This window comes from Equus asinus, chromosome 2 (assembly GCF_041296235.1).
Source record: "Equus asinus isolate D_3611 breed Donkey chromosome 2, EquAss-T2T_v2, whole genome shotgun sequence".
Lineage (NCBI taxonomy): Eukaryota > Metazoa > Chordata > Mammalia > Perissodactyla > Equidae > Equus > Equus asinus.
Genome location: NC_091791.1, coordinates 117,936,557 through 117,953,282, shown reverse-complemented (window position 1 = coordinate 117,953,282; position 16,726 = coordinate 117,936,557). Strand labels below are relative to the sequence as shown.

General features: G+C 44.0%; 1 protein-coding gene across 1 annotated transcript in view; it reads left to right on the top strand.

Annotated features, from left to right (window-relative positions):
* Window positions 1–16,726, top strand: part of ATP10A (ATPase phospholipid transporting 10A (putative)) — a 179,326-nt gene that overhangs the window by 140,462 nt on the left and 22,138 nt on the right. The window contains 3 exon segments of the mRNA XM_014844398.3: window positions 1,003–1,600; window positions 14,794–14,897; window positions 14,987–15,113. Of these exon segments, the coding sequence (XP_014699884.3) occupies window positions 1,003–1,600; window positions 14,794–14,897; window positions 14,987–15,113 (829 nt within the window).

Sequence of the window (16,726 nt, the reverse complement as noted above, 5' to 3'; positions counted from 1 at the left end):
TTCACAATGATGTAAACTATTATAAACTCAGTTAAAAAAAATCACTGTGTCCAAGCAGTAAAGAGAAAAAAAAAAGAAAAATACTTGGTCCTATGTACCTTGCTTTACCAAATACCTGCCTTTTCTGGAGGCTATTACTGTAATTCACAACTGTGGACTGGTGGGCAAAATTATGAAATTTAAGGATAACTATAATTCAATGTTTTGTTTCAACGGTAGCTCTAAATCCATTTTCTAGCAGAAAATTAAAATAGATGTGTTATACCAGCATTACTGAACAGTACTCAGAAGTGTTGCTCTGTTGCTCCATCATTGAGCTTCTTGAAACTTTAACAATTGTATATAACTGTAATTTTGTTGTTTTCATTTCTTGTTAGAAGATACATAATTTGTGATTTAAAAAATTTGTTTAGTGATTTGGATCCTGAATTTGTGTATGTATTTCATTTGTTTAGAAAGATTCTTTTGGGTTTCGGAAGGTTATTTGTATATTTAAATTTTTTATGGACATAATTCAAAGGAGTGTATAAATTGACCTTTTGTTAAATGGTTTTTTAATTAAAAACAAAAAAGGCTGGCTTTTGTGCCAGGCAACGCCAGGCAATGATAAGCCCACTCCTCTGAACCTTTTCTGCAAAGCAGTGGAACACTGCAGTGAGAGGACAGCCAGCAGAGGAGACAGTCTCAAAGCGTGCGGACACCACCAGCCACACACTCCACTGAGTCAATCCGGAGCCTCAGTTGTGGCTACTCTGGTGATCACATCCTAAAAGAATGAATATTGGATAATCTTGGTTTAAGTGAAGTGGAAGAGGCCAAGAGATGGTTTCAAGGAAGAAATGTTGGCTCTGGCTGCAATTTTCATTGCATGCCAGGAAATCTGAGAAATGGGATATCTGTGCTTGGAGCCCCCACTGGGGAAGTGGAGGAGTGCCCAGTGGTAGTCGGGGTGAGGCCTCTGGGGAACACACTTCACCTCTTTTCTGACTGCTTCTCTTGCAGGTGAGGGGGAGGTTTGAGCTGAAGTCCCCGGTAAAGACAATAGAAGACTTCCTCCGGAGGTTCACACCCAGCCGCCTGACCTCGGGCAGCAGCAGCATTGGGAGCCTGGCCACCAAGTCCACCCATAAGTCGGGGTCCAGCTTTCTGTCCACCCTATCCAACAATAGCACGCTGCTCAGACTGGAGGAGAGGTTGGGCCAGCCCGCCCCAGCCATCACCAGCAATGGCTACAGCAGCGGGGCTGAGGGCTGGTCTCCGGAGCCGGCCGCTCGGGAGCAGGAGCAGGAGAGGGAGCTAGAGCAGGCACAGGAGCAAGAGCAGGAGCTGCGCTATGAGGCCGAGAGCCCTGATGAGGCTGCGCTCGTGTATGCCGCCAGGGCCTACAACTGCGCGCTGGCGGACCGGCTGCATGACCAGGTGTCCGTGGAACTTCCCCACCTGGGCAGGCTCACCTTCGAGCTCCTGCATACACTGGGTTTTGACTCCATCCGCAAGAGGATGTCGGTGGTGATTCGGCACCCGCTCACGGACGAGATCTACGTCTACACCAAGGGGGCCGACTCCGTGATTATGGACCTGCTGCTGCCCTGCTCCTCAGGTATCCAGCTCCCTCGCTTGGCTGCACCCCCAGCCCCAGGTAGAATCCCAAGAAATCAAACCCTCCCCTAGTCCCGTCCCACGGATAAAGTGATTTTCATTAATTCTTTTTTAAGCAGTCCCCATCCGAGATTTGCGTCTCTGCATGGCACTTTCCGCCTTTGAAGGGTTTGGACTAGAAGGCACTGGGGAACGGGGTGGAGGGCTTCAGTTCCTGAACTCCTCTCATAACAATGGGGGTGAGACCAGGCATCAGGTTTAAAATCTGGACAATGAAAGCTAAGAACTTTCAGACTAAATGTTCCAGAAAGTTCCTTTCTGCTTTCTGATTGCCCGGACCTGGAGCAGCTGTGAGGCCCAGGCCACAGTTTTTAGTCCATTTGTGGAGCCGCTTCGGTCCACAGTTGGGGCCCACATAGTGGAGGCTGCTGACCTCTTGCCCCCTGCTCTTTGTCCCAGCTTAGAGCAGAGAAGCCCCTTCCTGGTCTCTTTTGTGTACTAGAGTTCCATATAACTTTTAGGTTGGCAAAGAGGGGTTCAAAAACCACTGGTGTAGAGGGTGGAACTTTACCAAGCAGAAGGGCTTCACCTCTTTCCAGATGCAATGCTTCTGGGACTTGGGAGGGAAGCACCTTGGTCGCCACTGTAAAGCTGGTCACCCACTCTCCGCACTTGGAGAACAAAGGAGTGCACTTCTGATCTCTAGGGAGAGAAGCAGAGTGGAGGTGGATGATACTAGCAGAGGGAGGGACCCTGTGTGGCTGCTCTGCCTGACCACCACAGCCTACCTATCTGCTGTATCCTGGAAACAGCTCTAGGTACAACCTGCTGGAAAAAACCTGTATGCTGGCTATGTCTTTCCGGAGCCCTGGGATGGAGCTAGGGAATGCCTTACTTCCCATGGTCCTCTCTCCATAATTGCAGTGCCTCAGAACAGAACATATTCTCAGTGCCTTGGAACAGGACTCGTCGCTCTGAAGGCCAGGACCACTTTGTTGTGAGAAAGTGCCCTGGAGGATCTCTGCAGACAGGAAATCCTTTTTCCCATCACAGAGCTGCTGCCTCCCAAAAGCAGCTGAGCTAAATTTGCAAATACGTCTCTAAAAACAGTTTGGATGGGCTTTCATGGAGATAACCTTCTGGAGGGCAGAATTTTGCCTTTCCACCCCTGCAGTGGTTCTGCCATAGGGTGGACAGAGAATCCAATTCACAGGCTGATTTTGCATTCCAAGAGCCTTCTTCATTCTGAAATTTGATTTTTGCATACATACCAAAGAAAAACAGATAAATAGGCAATTATCTGAGATTTCATTCTATCGTAAAAAAAAAAATAACCATTGTCATATCCCACAGCCTTGCAGTAAAGACAGTTAAATGGAGTGCTGTGTTTCAGACTTTACCACGTATAGTGTGTCAGGGATGTAAAAGGCCTGGACCAGCACTAGCAAGCAAGGGTAGGACAGGGGTGCAGGAAAGGCCCCCAAGGTGGGGCAGGGAGCCCTGCTGAGCTGTTCCAGGGACCCAGAGCAACCGAGAAGGTTGCCACAGTTGCCACACTTTCACTTAGCTGGCAATGCACTTTCTTAAATGAGTAAAAAGTCTCAAATTTATAGACAAAGCAGAAGCAAACAAAACTCTTATAAGTCAGAGTCAACATCAAGGTCAGGGGTGCAGGGAGCCCATGTGCAGGCTGGAGCCTCACAGCACCTCCACTGATCCTGCAGCACCAGTGTAGCTTTGCTGTTGCGCCCATCTCCTCTGCTGCTGTCCATCTCCTACTGTGGGTCCCTGGGAGGAAATTACCATCCACATCCAGGTACCTGCAGATGAGAAGGAGCAAAGCCTCCTATCTGTTGCACCATAGAAGAAATAGGTAAAAGAATGACATTGCTGTAACTGTCACCTTGCCCAAACCATGACATTGAAGGGGCAAATTAAAAATAAGCCTCCTTCCTCTGGGAATTGCCAAGTGGTCTGTGGTTCAGACAGGTTTGGATAGGGAAGATCTACATGTAGACACAGGCAAATTAGGATTCATGATGTTCAGAGACCCCAGTGGTTTCCCAAGACAGGGGCTGTAGGATGGCTCTGGGGTCATGTTGAAGTATCCACTGGTAACACCCTGGCATTACGCATAAATCATTCAACTTTTGCTGTGGGGTGTGGAGAGGAGCAGACCTGCAGATGTTGATCTGTGCTCAGGAAACAGCGCTGTGGCCAAGCTGTGCAGGTGATAAAGTAACTAGGACACATGAGTGTTACCCTTTGGATTTAATCCAACATCTTTCTTCAAAGAGCTCATGCCACTTTTATTAAATAAGGCAGAGGAGGCTAAGCTGGGGATGGACGTGACTGTGTTAGAGGGAACGTGTCAGATTTGCAGGACATGACTGTGTCTTGCCTGCCCTGACAGGAAGCTATGTGGGATCAGGTAGAAAGCAGGGACTCCACCCACCGCAGTACCTACAGACCTTTGTTCAAATCCCAGGTCTACACTGAAGGCCTGGGTGACCCTGAACAAGTCACTCTCTATGTGCCTCTGTTTCCCACCTATACGAGGGAAACCAGGATGCCGACCTCACAGGAAGCCCCCACCCAAGCCCGTAGCACAGTACCCCTAGCTTTGTGCTTGTATAAAGCATAAGCATAAGCTAGGTTCCTTTCCCTTTTCTCTGGCTCTTTCCCCTTAAGATTCACTTGCCTGTGCTTCAGTCTTTAAGTCTTTCTGGTCTTTAAGGCACAAACTTCTAGACTGCTCCCCCCTCCTCCAAGAGTGAGGATGGAGAGTATTCCACCACCTCGCATGGACCTCACACATTGCTGCTATTCAATAAATCAATAAATGCATGCATGAGTGAAGGAGGGAGTTCTCCTTCTTAATTTTCCATCTTACTGAGATGAAACTACTTGTTGGAGAAATAAATTTTTCTAATGTGTAGAAGAAATGGAAATATCACTTTAAGCAATTTAAAAACACACTTTAAAATCCTGAGTAGGAGTGGGCATCTTCCTCTGAGGGCCCCTTCACGGGGTCCTGAGCATTGCCAGTGGTGTGTGGTGGGGACTCAAGCCAGCAGCCTGTGCTCCACTGCAGTGTCCATCTGCACTGCTCAGCAGGAGCAGGGCTTATCTCAGGCCTGCTGTGTCTTGAGGTCAGTGGACATGGGAGTCATCTTAACAGACTGACAGGAGCTGTCGCTGTCCAACACTGTGGCCCTGGCCCCTCCAGGACCCACATGTGGCCTCAAGGAACTTCTGCGTAGGCCCCCTCAGACAGCCACCACCTGCCGATCAGACGCTGGGTAGCATTGATTCCACTTCTTCAAGTGATGTTGCTCCATTACCCAATCAGCTGTGTTCTGGACCCAGAATTTCTCCTAGAACCATAGGTAGAAAAGCCACAGCGGTTCTGGGTTGCCTTGTGTTAGATCAGGAAGAAGAGGCTAATATTGCATGAATATCACTTAAAATGCAAAGTGAATGTGGAGTGCCTGTAGTCTGAGATTAGCGCAGGAGAGCCGGGCTGACCGAATCACTCTGGGGGTCCACATCCTTACTCCCTAGGACAGGGCTCAATATCTTCCCAGCTCCTCGGTGGTCCTCTGCTTTGAGCTTAGGTTCTTTGCACTCTCCTATGCCCTCCATCCGAATTTAGAGGGATCCCAGCATTCATAAAGAATGAAATCCTACAAACCCTGACATTGGTTTTTCCCAGTGACTGTCCAGCCATTGTTGCAGTGAGGATTTGTAAGGGAGAAGCCACCTAAGAATGAGGAGCAAGGTCTTCCCAGACGTGGCCAAGGAGCTGTGTGTCCTTGATTCTGGAGGAGCAATTTTAAAAACAGTGGGACAGTGGAGCAGTCACTGCTTCTCTCCCCTCAGGGCTGGGGGGTCTGTCCCCAGGCCCTGCTGCAGATTGCCCTGCACAGAAACGCCTCTGTGTGGCCTCTTGTGTGACCTTACCCTCCTCCAGGACACCTGGGGTCCAGTGGCCTGGCCTGCCTCTTGCTCCATTAGCTTTGTTCTGACTGATGTGGTTAATCGCAGCATCCCAGCCCCTGCGCTCTTCTCCTTCCCTGGAGCACAACCATCTCCTCCCATCTCTGGAGGACCAAAGAACTTTATCATTATTATTATTATTATTGGAATTCCAGCGTTTCCCAGACAGACAGGTCTTTGCTCAAGGAACCGTCAGAATCTGGAATAATGTTATCATGGCCTTCTAAGAGTGTTATCACATTATCAGGAGTAAATGGTAGCCAAAGTTAAGATGACTTTGAGTGTCATCTTTTAAGGAAATTTAAATTCCTAAAGCAAAGTAATCTAGGGCAGTGTTTCCCAACTTTCTCTCTCTCTCTTTTTTTCATTATTAACCCCTTAACGAGGCTTTTTAGACTTTTTTTTTCTCATTGTCCCCCCATGGCATTGTAATGCCACAGATATTCTGTATATCTGTTTATGTACTATATGTATATCTGTGCTATACACATAAAAAAGATGTTTTTGCCTTCAAGAACGACTCTTTGTTCCCTTGGGGGTGCTGTCTTCTCTGTGGAGAATACACGTCCAGGAGGTAAGAGTGTTCCTCCCAGGTTCAGTTTGTAAAGGGGCCACCTTGGGTAGTAGACAGCCTTCCCCAAGCCAGGGGCCTCACCACTGGTAAGTGGGCTTACCAGATTTAGCAAGCAAAATGTATTGAATGTCCAGTTCAGTTTGAATTTCAGATAAACAACAAATAATATTTTCAGTAAAAGTATGTCCTATACAATATTTGGGCATCTTTTTTTTTGAGGAAGATTTGCCCTAAGCTAACTACTGCCAATCCTCCTCTTTTTGCTGAGGAAGGCTGGCCCTGAGCTAACATCCGTGCCCATCTTCCTCTACTTTATATGTGAGATGCCTACTACAGCATGGCTTGCCAAGTGGTGCCACGTCTGCACCCAGCATCCAAACCGGCGAACCTCGGGCTGCCGAAGCGGGACATGCACACTTAACTGCTGTGCCACCGGGCCAGCCCCATGGGCATCTTATATTCTATCTGGCAACACTACTGGTGTTCTGGGGAAAGAAATTTCATATTTAATTCAGTATGATTTTTCATAAACAGAGGAAGAATATGCACCTCCATTTATGCCTACCTTCTGGACAAAATGATGCCAGATCACTCTTAATGAGGTTTTGTTTATATGAGCTGCTCATTTCAACAAGGGATATTAGAACAGTCAAAAATATTATGAGATTCCTTTTAAAATAACAGCTAACTCTTACTTTAAATTTTATATGAAAGTTTGTGCTATTTACAAGTAATGAAATAGACATGGAATAAATCTACTGGTGCAGAGGTTTCCCACATGCCCTTATTGGACATTGTTGGAGTAAATCACCAGGAAAGGACGCTCTTGTGACATACCTGCTTAATGAATTGCAACAAAATTCTGGCCCAGTGTTCCAATTGCAGCCACCTAGAGCAAGGCGTATACATAAGGGCCAGTTACCCTGCACTGGCCCCAAAACACACTCATCACACACTTTTGTCATGAACAAACTAAAGTGCATTCTGCCTTCCCACTCATAATTGTTGGCGCAAGAACATGGTGAAGGTAAGAAGGTGTGTGTCACCTTGGCATGGATTCTACGGTTGGGTGAGGCTCAAAGCCAGCTCTTCTGCAGTTGGGTATAGTAAGCAAAGCAGCAAGTCTGCTCCTCATCTGTGTCTACAGAAAACAGAGAAAGGGGGATGTGTGGGGAACTCTTACTAACTGACAGCTAATTTGTTAGCTTTTTTTTTAATGGTGATTAAAAAAAAAACCCATAACATAAAATTTGCCATCTTGACCATTTTTAAGAATACAGTTCAGTAGTGTTAACTATATTAACATTGCTGTGCACCAGATCTCCAAAACTTCTTCATCTTTCCAAACTGAAACTCTTTACCCATTAAACACTCTTCTTTTCTCCCCTTCCCCAGCCCCTGAAACCACCATTCTACTTTCTGTCTCACTCAGTGTAACTACTCTAGAGACCTTACAATGTGGCATGGGAAGCTGCCCAAAAGCTGGGTGCGAAGAGCTTCCTAGTAGAGCCTCTGGGATGGTGCTACACTCTCAGCAGCATGAACTGTGGCATGTGCAGAGTGATTTCAGCACCATACACAGCTCCCAGAGGTTTCTGGAGTGGTCCAGGGCATTCTGCTGGACTCTGTTGTTGTTTCTTTTTTTATTTATTTTATTGCAGTAACATCAGGTTATAACATATGACTTTCAGATGTACATCATAATATATATCAAATTCTGTGTAGATTATATCATATTCACCACCCAAAAACTAATTATAGTCCATGTCCTCACATGTGAGCCTAATCATCCATTTTGCCCTCCCCCATTTCCTCTTCCGCTTGGGTAACTACCAATCCAATCTCCGTTGCTATGTGTTTGTCTGTCGTTTTTATCTTCTACTTATGAATGAGATAATACGGTATTTGACTTTCTGCTTCTGACTTACTTCACTTAGCACAATACCCTCAAGGTGCATCCATGTTGTCACAAATGGCCAGATGTCACCATTTCTTACGGCTGAGTAGTATTCCATTATGTATATATACCACATCTTCTTTATCCGTTCGTCCCTTGATGGGCACCTAGGTTGCTTCCAAGTCATGGCTATTGTGAATAATGCTGCAATGAACATAGGGGTGCGTGTATCTTTATGCCTTTGTGTTTTTAAGTTCTTTGGATAAATATCCAGCAGTGGGATAGCTGGATCATATGGTAGATCTATTCTTAATTTTCTGAGGATACTCCATACTGATTCTATAGTGGCTGCACCAGTTTGCACTCCCACCAGGAGTGTCTGAGGGTTCCCTTCTCTCCACATCCTCTCCAACACTTGTTTCCTGTCTTGTTAATTCTAGCCATTCTGACCAGAGTGAGGTGATACCTCATTGTAGTTTTGATTTGCATTTCCCTGATAGCTAATGATGTTGAGCATCTTCTCATGTGCCTGTTGCCCATCCATATATCTTCTTTGGAGAATTGTCTGTTAGATCTTTTGTCCATTTTTTAATTGGGTTGTTGGGTTTTTGGTTGTTGAGCTGTATGAGTTCTGTGTATATTTTGAATATTAACCACTTATCTGATGTAAGGGTTGCGAATATCTTCTCCTAATTGTTAGGTTGTCTTTTCGTTTTGTTGATGGTTTCCTTTGCTGTGCAGAAGCGTTTTAGTCTGATGTAGTCCCATTTGTTCATTTTTTCTTTTGTTTCCCTTGCCCGGTCAGAAATGGCACTTGAAAATATGCTGCTAAGACTGATGTCAAAGAGCATACTGCCTATGTTTTCTCCTAGAAGTTTCCTGGTTTTGGGTCTTACATTCAAGTCTTTAATCCATTTTGAGTTGATTTTTGTGCACAGTGTAAGATAATGGTCTACTTTCATTCTTTGCATGTGGCTGTCCAGTTTTCCCAACACCATTTACTGAAGAGACTCTCCTTTCTCCATTGTATGCTCTTGGCTCCCTTGTCGAACATTAGCTGTCCATAAATGTGTGGATTTCTTTCTGGGCTCTCGATTCTGTTCCATTGATCTGTGTGTCTGTTTTTGTGCCAGTACCATGCTGTTTTGGTTACTATAGCTTTGTAGTATATTTTGAAATCCAGGAGTGTGATACCTCCAGCTTTGTTCTTTTTTTCTCAGAAATCCTTTGGCTATTTGGGGTCTTTTGTTGATCCATATAAATTTTAGGATTCTTTGTTCTATTTCTGTGAAAAATGTTCTTGAAACTTTGATAGGGATTGCATTGAATCTGTAGATTGCTTTAGGAAGTATGGACATTTTAACTATGTTGATTCTTCCAATCCAAGAGCACGGAATATCTTTCCATTTCTTTGTGTCACCGTTGATTTCTTTCAACATTGTTTTATACTTTTCAATGTACAGATCTTTCACCTCTTTGGTTAAGTTTATTCCTAGGTATTTTATTCTTTTGGTTGCAATTGTAAATGGGATTTTATTCTTAATTTCTCTTTCTGCTACTTCATTGTTATTGTATAGAAACGCAACTGGTTTTTTATGTTGATTTTTGTATCCTGTGACTTGACTGTATTCATTTATTATTTCTAAAAGTCTTTTAGTGGATTCTTTAGGGTTTTCTGTAATCATGTCATCTGCAAAGAGTGACAGTTTCACTTCTTCTTTTCCAATATGGATCCTTTTTATTTCTTTTTCTTGCCTGATTGCTCTGTCTAGGACTTCCAATACTATGTTAAATAAGAGAGGGGTAAGTGGGCATCCTTGTCTGGTTCCTGTACTTAGAGGGATAGCTTTCAGTTTTTCTGCATTGAGAATGATATTTGCTGTGGGTTTGCCATATATGGCCTTTGTTACGTTGAGATGATTTCCTTGTATTCCCATTTTATTTAGCGTTTTTATCATAAATGGATGCTGTATCTTGTCACATGCTTTCTCTGCATCTATTGAGATGATCATGTGGTTTTTATTCTTCATTTTGTTAATGTGGTGTATCATGTTGATTGATTTACAGATGTTGAACCATCCCTGCATCCCTGGAATGAAACCCACTTAATCATGACTTATGATCTTTTTAATGTATTGCTATATTCCATTTGCTAGTATTTTCTTGAGAACTTTTGCGTTGATGTTCATCAGTGATATTGGCCTGTAATTTTCTTTTTTTGTGTTGTCCTTGTCTGGTTTTGCTATCAGGATAATGTTGACTTCGTAGAATGAGTTAGGAAGCCTCCCCTCCTCTTCAAAGTTTTGGAAGAGTTTGAGAAGGATAGGTATTAAGTCTTCTTTGAATGTTTGGTAGAATTCACCAGGTTAGCCATCTGGTCTTGGACTTTTGTTTTTTGGGAGGTTTTTGATTGCTGTTTTGATCTCCTTACTGGTGATCGGTCTATACAAATTCTCTACTTCTTGGTCCAGTTTTGGAAGGTTGTATGTTTCTAAGAATGTATCCGTTTCTTCTAGATTATCCAATTTGTTGGCATATAGCTTTTCATAGTCTTCCCTTATTATCTTTTGTATTTATGAGGTGTCCATTGTAATCTCTCCTCTTTCATTTCTGATTATATTTATTTCAGCCTTCTCTCTTTTTTTCTTGGTGAGTCTAGCTAAGGGTTTGTCAATTTTGTTTATCTTTTCAAAGAACCAGCTCTTGGTTTCATTAATTCTTTCTATTGCTTTTTAGTCTCTATTTCATTTATTTCTGCTAATGTTTATTATTTCCTTCCTTCTGCTGATTTTGGGCTTTGTTTGTTCTTCTTTTTCCAGTACCTTTAGATGCACTGTTAGATTGTTTATTTTGAATTTTTCTTCTTTGTTGAGGTAGGCCTGAGTTGCTATAAACTTCCCTCTTAGAACTGCTTTTGCTGTATCCCATAGATTTTGGCATGTCGCATTTTCGTTTTCATTTGTCTCCAGGAATTTTTTGATTTCTTCATTGACCCAATCATTGTTCAGTAGCATTTTATTTAATCTCCACATTTTTGTGGCTTTTCTGATTGCCTCCGTGTAGTTGATTTCTAGTTTCGTACCTTTGTGGTCAGAAAAGATGAATGGTATTATTTCAATGTTCTTAAATTTATTGAGACTTGTTTTATGGCCTAATAGGTGATCAATCCTGGAGAATGTTCCATGTGCATTTGAAAAAATGTGTATTCTGTGGTTTTGGGGTGGAATCCCCTATATATATCCACTAAGTCCATCTGGTCAAATGTGTCCTTTAAGGCCAGTGTTTCCTTTTTGATCTTCTGTTTGGATGATCTATCCATTGGTGTAAGTGGAGTGTTCAAATCCCCTACTATTATTGTGTTACTATTTCTCCTTTTCTGTCTGTTAATAATTGCTTTATATATTTAGGTGCTCGTATGTTGGGTGCATAGAAATTTACAAGTGTTATAGCTTCTTTTTGGATTGCTCCCTTTATCATTATGTAATGCCCTTCTTTGTCCTTTGTTACAGTTTTTGTTTTAAAGTCTATTTTGTCTGAAATAAGTATTGCTACGCCTGCTTTCTTTTCTTTGCCATTTGCATGGAATATCTTTTTCCATCCATTCACTTTCAGTTTGTGAGTGTCTTTAGGTCTGAAGTGTGTCTCTTGTTTGCAGCATATACATGGGTCTTGTTTTTTTATCCAGTTGGCTACCCTGTGCCTTTTGATTGGAGCATTTAGTCCATTGACATTTAATGTAGCTATTAATAAATGTGTATTTATTGCCATTTTGTTACTTTTTTTTCTGGATGTTTTAGTAGTTCTTCTCTGTTACTTTCTTTTTCCTTTGCTCTCTTCCCTTGTGGTTTGATGGCTTTCTTTAGTAATATGTTTGATTTATTTTGTCTTACTTATTTGCTTACTTATTATAGGTTTCTGATTTGTGATTACTATGAGGATCCTATATAATATTCTATCTTTATAACAGTCTACATTGAGTAGATAGACTCTTTAGCTTGACCTCTTTCTAAAGCTCTACTTTTTCACTCCCCTCCTCCCACATTTTATGTTTTTGTTATCATATGTAATCTCTTGTTTTGTGTGTGTCTCTCCATTACCCTCTTATCATTGAAATAAGTAATTTTAGTACTTTTGTCTTTTAACCTTCATATTATCTTCACAGATGGTTGATCTACTACCTTTACTATATTTTTACCTTTACTAGTGACTTTATTGCCTGTTTTTTTTGGGGGGGTGGGGGGGCTTGATAATTTTTGTATCCCTATTTGTGGTCATCGCTTTCCCGCTTAAATAAGTCCCTTCAGCATTTCTTGTAGAACTGGTTTCTTGGTGATAAACTCCTTTAATTTTTGCTTGTCTAGGAAGCTCTTTATCTCTCCTTCCATTCCGAATGACAACCTTGATGGATAGAGTATTCTTGGCTGTAGGTTTTTCCTTTTAGCATTTTAGATATGTCATGTCATTCTCTTCTCACCTGTAGGGTTTTGGCTGAGAGGTCTGCTGATAGTCTTATGGGCTTTCCTTTGTATGTCACTTGTTGCCTTTCTCCTGCTGCTTTTAGGATTCTCTCTTTATCTTTAATTTTGGACATTTTAATTATAATGTGTCTTGGTGTGGGCCTCTTTGGGCTTATCTTGTTTGGAACTCTCTGTGCTTCCTGTACTTGGATGTCTGTTTCCTTCCTTAGGTTAGGAAAATTGTCAGCTATTATTTCTTCAAATAAATTTTCTACCACTTTGTCTCTCTCTTTTCCTTCTGGGACACCTGTAATCCAAATGTTAGTGCACTTGACATTGTCCCAGAGTTCCCTTAGACTGTTCTCATTCTATTTCTTTTTTCTTTTTTCTGTTCAGCTTGTGTGATTTCCTCTAGTCTTTCGTCTAGCTCGCTAATCTGTTCTTCTGTATCCTCTACTCTGCTATTGAGTCCCTCTAGTGAATTTTTCATTTCCAGTATTGTATTCTTCGTTTCTGATTGGTTCATTTTTATATTTTCCAGTTCTTTGTTGATGAGCTCACTGTGTTCATCCAGTCTTCTCCCAATATCTGTGAGCATCCTTATTAGTTTTTATTTGATCTCTTTTTCAGGTAGGTTGCTTATTTCTGTTTCATTTAGTCCTTTTTGTGGGGTTTTGTCCTGTTCCCTTGCTTGGAATGTATTCCTTTGTCTCCTCATTAGACCTCTTTCTCTGTGCTTATTTCTATGTATTAGGTGTGTCAGCTGTGTCTCCTGATCTTGGAGAAGTGGCCTTATGTAAGAGTTGCCTTTTGAGGCCCGGCAGTGTGCTTCCCTCTCATCACCAGTCCAAATGGGCTAGTTGTGTTCTTCTGCTGTAACAGGGTTGCTCTTAATGCAGGTACCCACGGATTCTAGTCTTTCCCTCCCTGGCAGGCTGTTTGTAAATCCAGTTTGGGGAGCCTCTGCACCATTGTCTACTAGGTCTAACAGCACACTCTTGTTGCCGTTTTCCTGTTATTTGAGTAGGTACCCAGTGTAGCTGGTTGCTAGGCTCATGGGCTTATAGTTCCTATAGACCTCAGGCCTACAAGGCTGTTGTGAGTTCTCTCAGGAGTGCAGCTGAGTGGGGCTGGCCCTAGGCATGGGAACACCCAATTGTTTCAGGTTTGGAAGGTGGGGCTGATCCTTTTTATGGTTATTTGTGAAGCACAGGTCTTCTTCCACTGATAAGCCTCACCCCCCACAGGACCACACAAACTGTCAGTACAGTCCTGGTCCGTGCACACTTCCCACCCCCCTGGAGCATACCCTGATGCCACACTGCAGAGGCCCCCACCTCTCCAGCAATATCCCCCACAGTTCACCTGGCCCCCACACAGGCCCTCCCCCACAGAGGCAGACACACGCACCTTCCTGTAGAGGGTCAAGGCACCCAGTCAGTGCAGGCCAACAAGTAGCCTGAGGGCTTGCTGTTGGGCCAGGCTGGTCCCTAAGATGGGCTGCCTGGCCTGGCTGAACTGGATTAAATCTGTGCTCTAGTGGGTGTGTCAGACCCCTGGGATAATAGGCCAGGGGGAAAACTCCAATGGCGTCTGCCAGGGTCTGTGTCAGCATGCCTGGACCAGGTCACAGCAATGGCCATCACCAAGGTCTCAGTCTCGGGAGAGGTCTCTCCTCTCACCAACATGCACTCAGAGCCCACCAGGTGAGTCTCTTTTCACCAGGACTGTCATCCTTCTCTCTGATGATTTTAGGTTGCTGAGATGGGTGAGTTTGTGCATGGGCCCTTTAAGGCCCGGGTCTTTTTGGCTTTCATCCAGTAGCTTTTCTGGGGGTATCCCTGCTGCAGTTAATGGCCACCGAAGCCAGATATTAAGACGCTCATCTCAGTTGTGCTGAGTGTGAAGGGTGCTTATAGCAGTATTGTCCCTCACTCCAGGCCTCACTCCTCCAGAGAGGGCTGCGTACCTTAGGGTGGCTCCTGCCTGGCTGGCTGAGAAACTTTTCTGCTCCAGAAGGAGGCTTTTTTTCTCTCCAGAAGGAATTCCTGCCTCTTCCACCTTAGTCAGCACTGTCCCTTGTTGTGGGGGTTCTTTTTATCCAGTTTCCAGTTTTCTATCCATGGTAATTTTTCCAAAAATAGTTATAACCTGGTTGTGTTCACGGGAGGAGATGAGTTCAGAGTCTGCTACCTCCGCCATCTTGACGAGATCTCTGGACTCTGTTGTTCTTACTCATCCATGTTTCTGCTTCTATTCCAACCTAGATGATGCCAGAGGAAGGCATCAAAAGAAAATCCAAAGCATGACTCAGAATTACCTGAACCTGTATGCGGTGGAAGGCCTGCGCACCTTGTGCATCGCCAAGAGGGTAAGTGGGGGCCGCTCTGTGAGTGGCACACTGACGGTGCCCTAGCAGTGCTCAGTGCCTGTGGGCACTCATTAGTGTGTCTCACATAGGTTCTGAGTAAGGAAGAGTATGCCTGTTGGTTGCAAAGCCACCTGGAAGCAGAATCCTCCCTGGACAACCGTGAGGAGCTCCTCTTTCAGTCTGCCATCCGCCTGGAGACGAATCTGCATCTGCTGGGTAATTACACTCACAACGTGTGTTGCGTAGAGCAGTGTGGAGTTTAGAGACAGTCCTCAATAGGAGGTGACACAGCTCTAGCCACTGACAACTCTGCACAGGCCTGGCCTGACACTAGCGTGATCTTCAGGTGGGATCGTCCTTGACTGAATGTTCTCACCGTGGTCCACTATTTCTGTGGAATTCCATGTGTCCCCCGCCAGGCATCCTGCAAGGGCAGCCGACTTGCCTCCCCTTAAATCCTGCTTTCCTACCAAAAATAGAGATGAGGAGCAAGGCTTCTCAACAACTGATGCCGCCTACCCCAGAGACAAAAAGAAACTGTTGGACCCCAGAAGTGGCTGCACTTTAGTTTACATCTTATGAATGTTTCACAGATTCAGTTTGGATGGAAAGAAAACAGACTCACTTTTACTAAAACTTGCCCATATTTGGTACTGTGTTCTTATTAGTATTTATAAAAGTATTTATTACTTGAATGTTTATTTTAATATTTAATATTTTAAAATAGTTAAGATTTATTGAAGCATTATTAAATTACTTGAGCCTCTGTATGTGTGCTCTGTGTGTCCTCACCAGGAGCTAGTTGTGACCTGCTATGTATACACACACCCCATCCTGTGGTCTGATGGTCAGATGGTACTCCTGGGGCACGAAGAAACAGGTTCCTCTTTCATTTCACACAGAAAGGCTGTAATTCATTTGGCCTTGTTCCCTTGGCAAATGAGTTGGGATGTCTGTATACCTATATATGCATATCTGATATAATATCTAATTCATATTAACTCATGTATTTAATAGCATAATGTATACACATACTATATAATGTTCTGTTTTGCTTATGGTATCCTGTAAGAGGCCTTGCACTACTCAGGACAGCCCCAGGATCCAGAGGCAGAGATGCCATGAACAGTGTCCCTGGGGAGAATTCAGAGAAACCCTTGGAAAACAGCTATGTGTCTTCTGGACGGCCAAGTTTTGATTTACTGAACTAAAACTCTTCACATCTAGAATGTGCTTCTCCGAAAGACCCTGTTGATCAGACCTGTCGGCTAAGCAGGGGTCCGGCTGGTTCTCCTGGCCTGCAGTGCAGTACACGCTTGCCCAACCTCTGACACTTCACCATGGAGCACTCTCCCTCCGGGGCAGCCTCTCTCCCTTGACAGTCTGACTTCTTGAATGGAATGAAATCTGCCTTCTAGAGGGCGCTGGTCCCACCCTCTGGAGCAATGCATACACAATCTCTTCCCCTTTCTACAGGACGAGACCGTAACTGTGTGAGGACAGGGTTGTAAGCAACCCCCCAGACCCACCCTGAGCCATCCCCTTCTTCACCCATATTTTCAGGCATGCCTACCTTTCCTTCTTTCAGAGTCTAGGAGCCCTGGCTTGGTTGTCCAGTCCTGGCTCTGGCACTTACTGGCCATGAGGTCTTTTCCTTACCTGCGGGGTAATAATCCTGTGAGGGTGAACAGAGGGGATGCAGTGAAGCACTGAGCAAGGTGCAGGTACTGAGTCCAGCCCTCAGCAGCAGCATGCTGATGAGTCTCAGGTTACTGCTCCCACATCTGTTACAGCCTGGCTGGCCTCTTCTACAAACTTTCTCTGGTAGT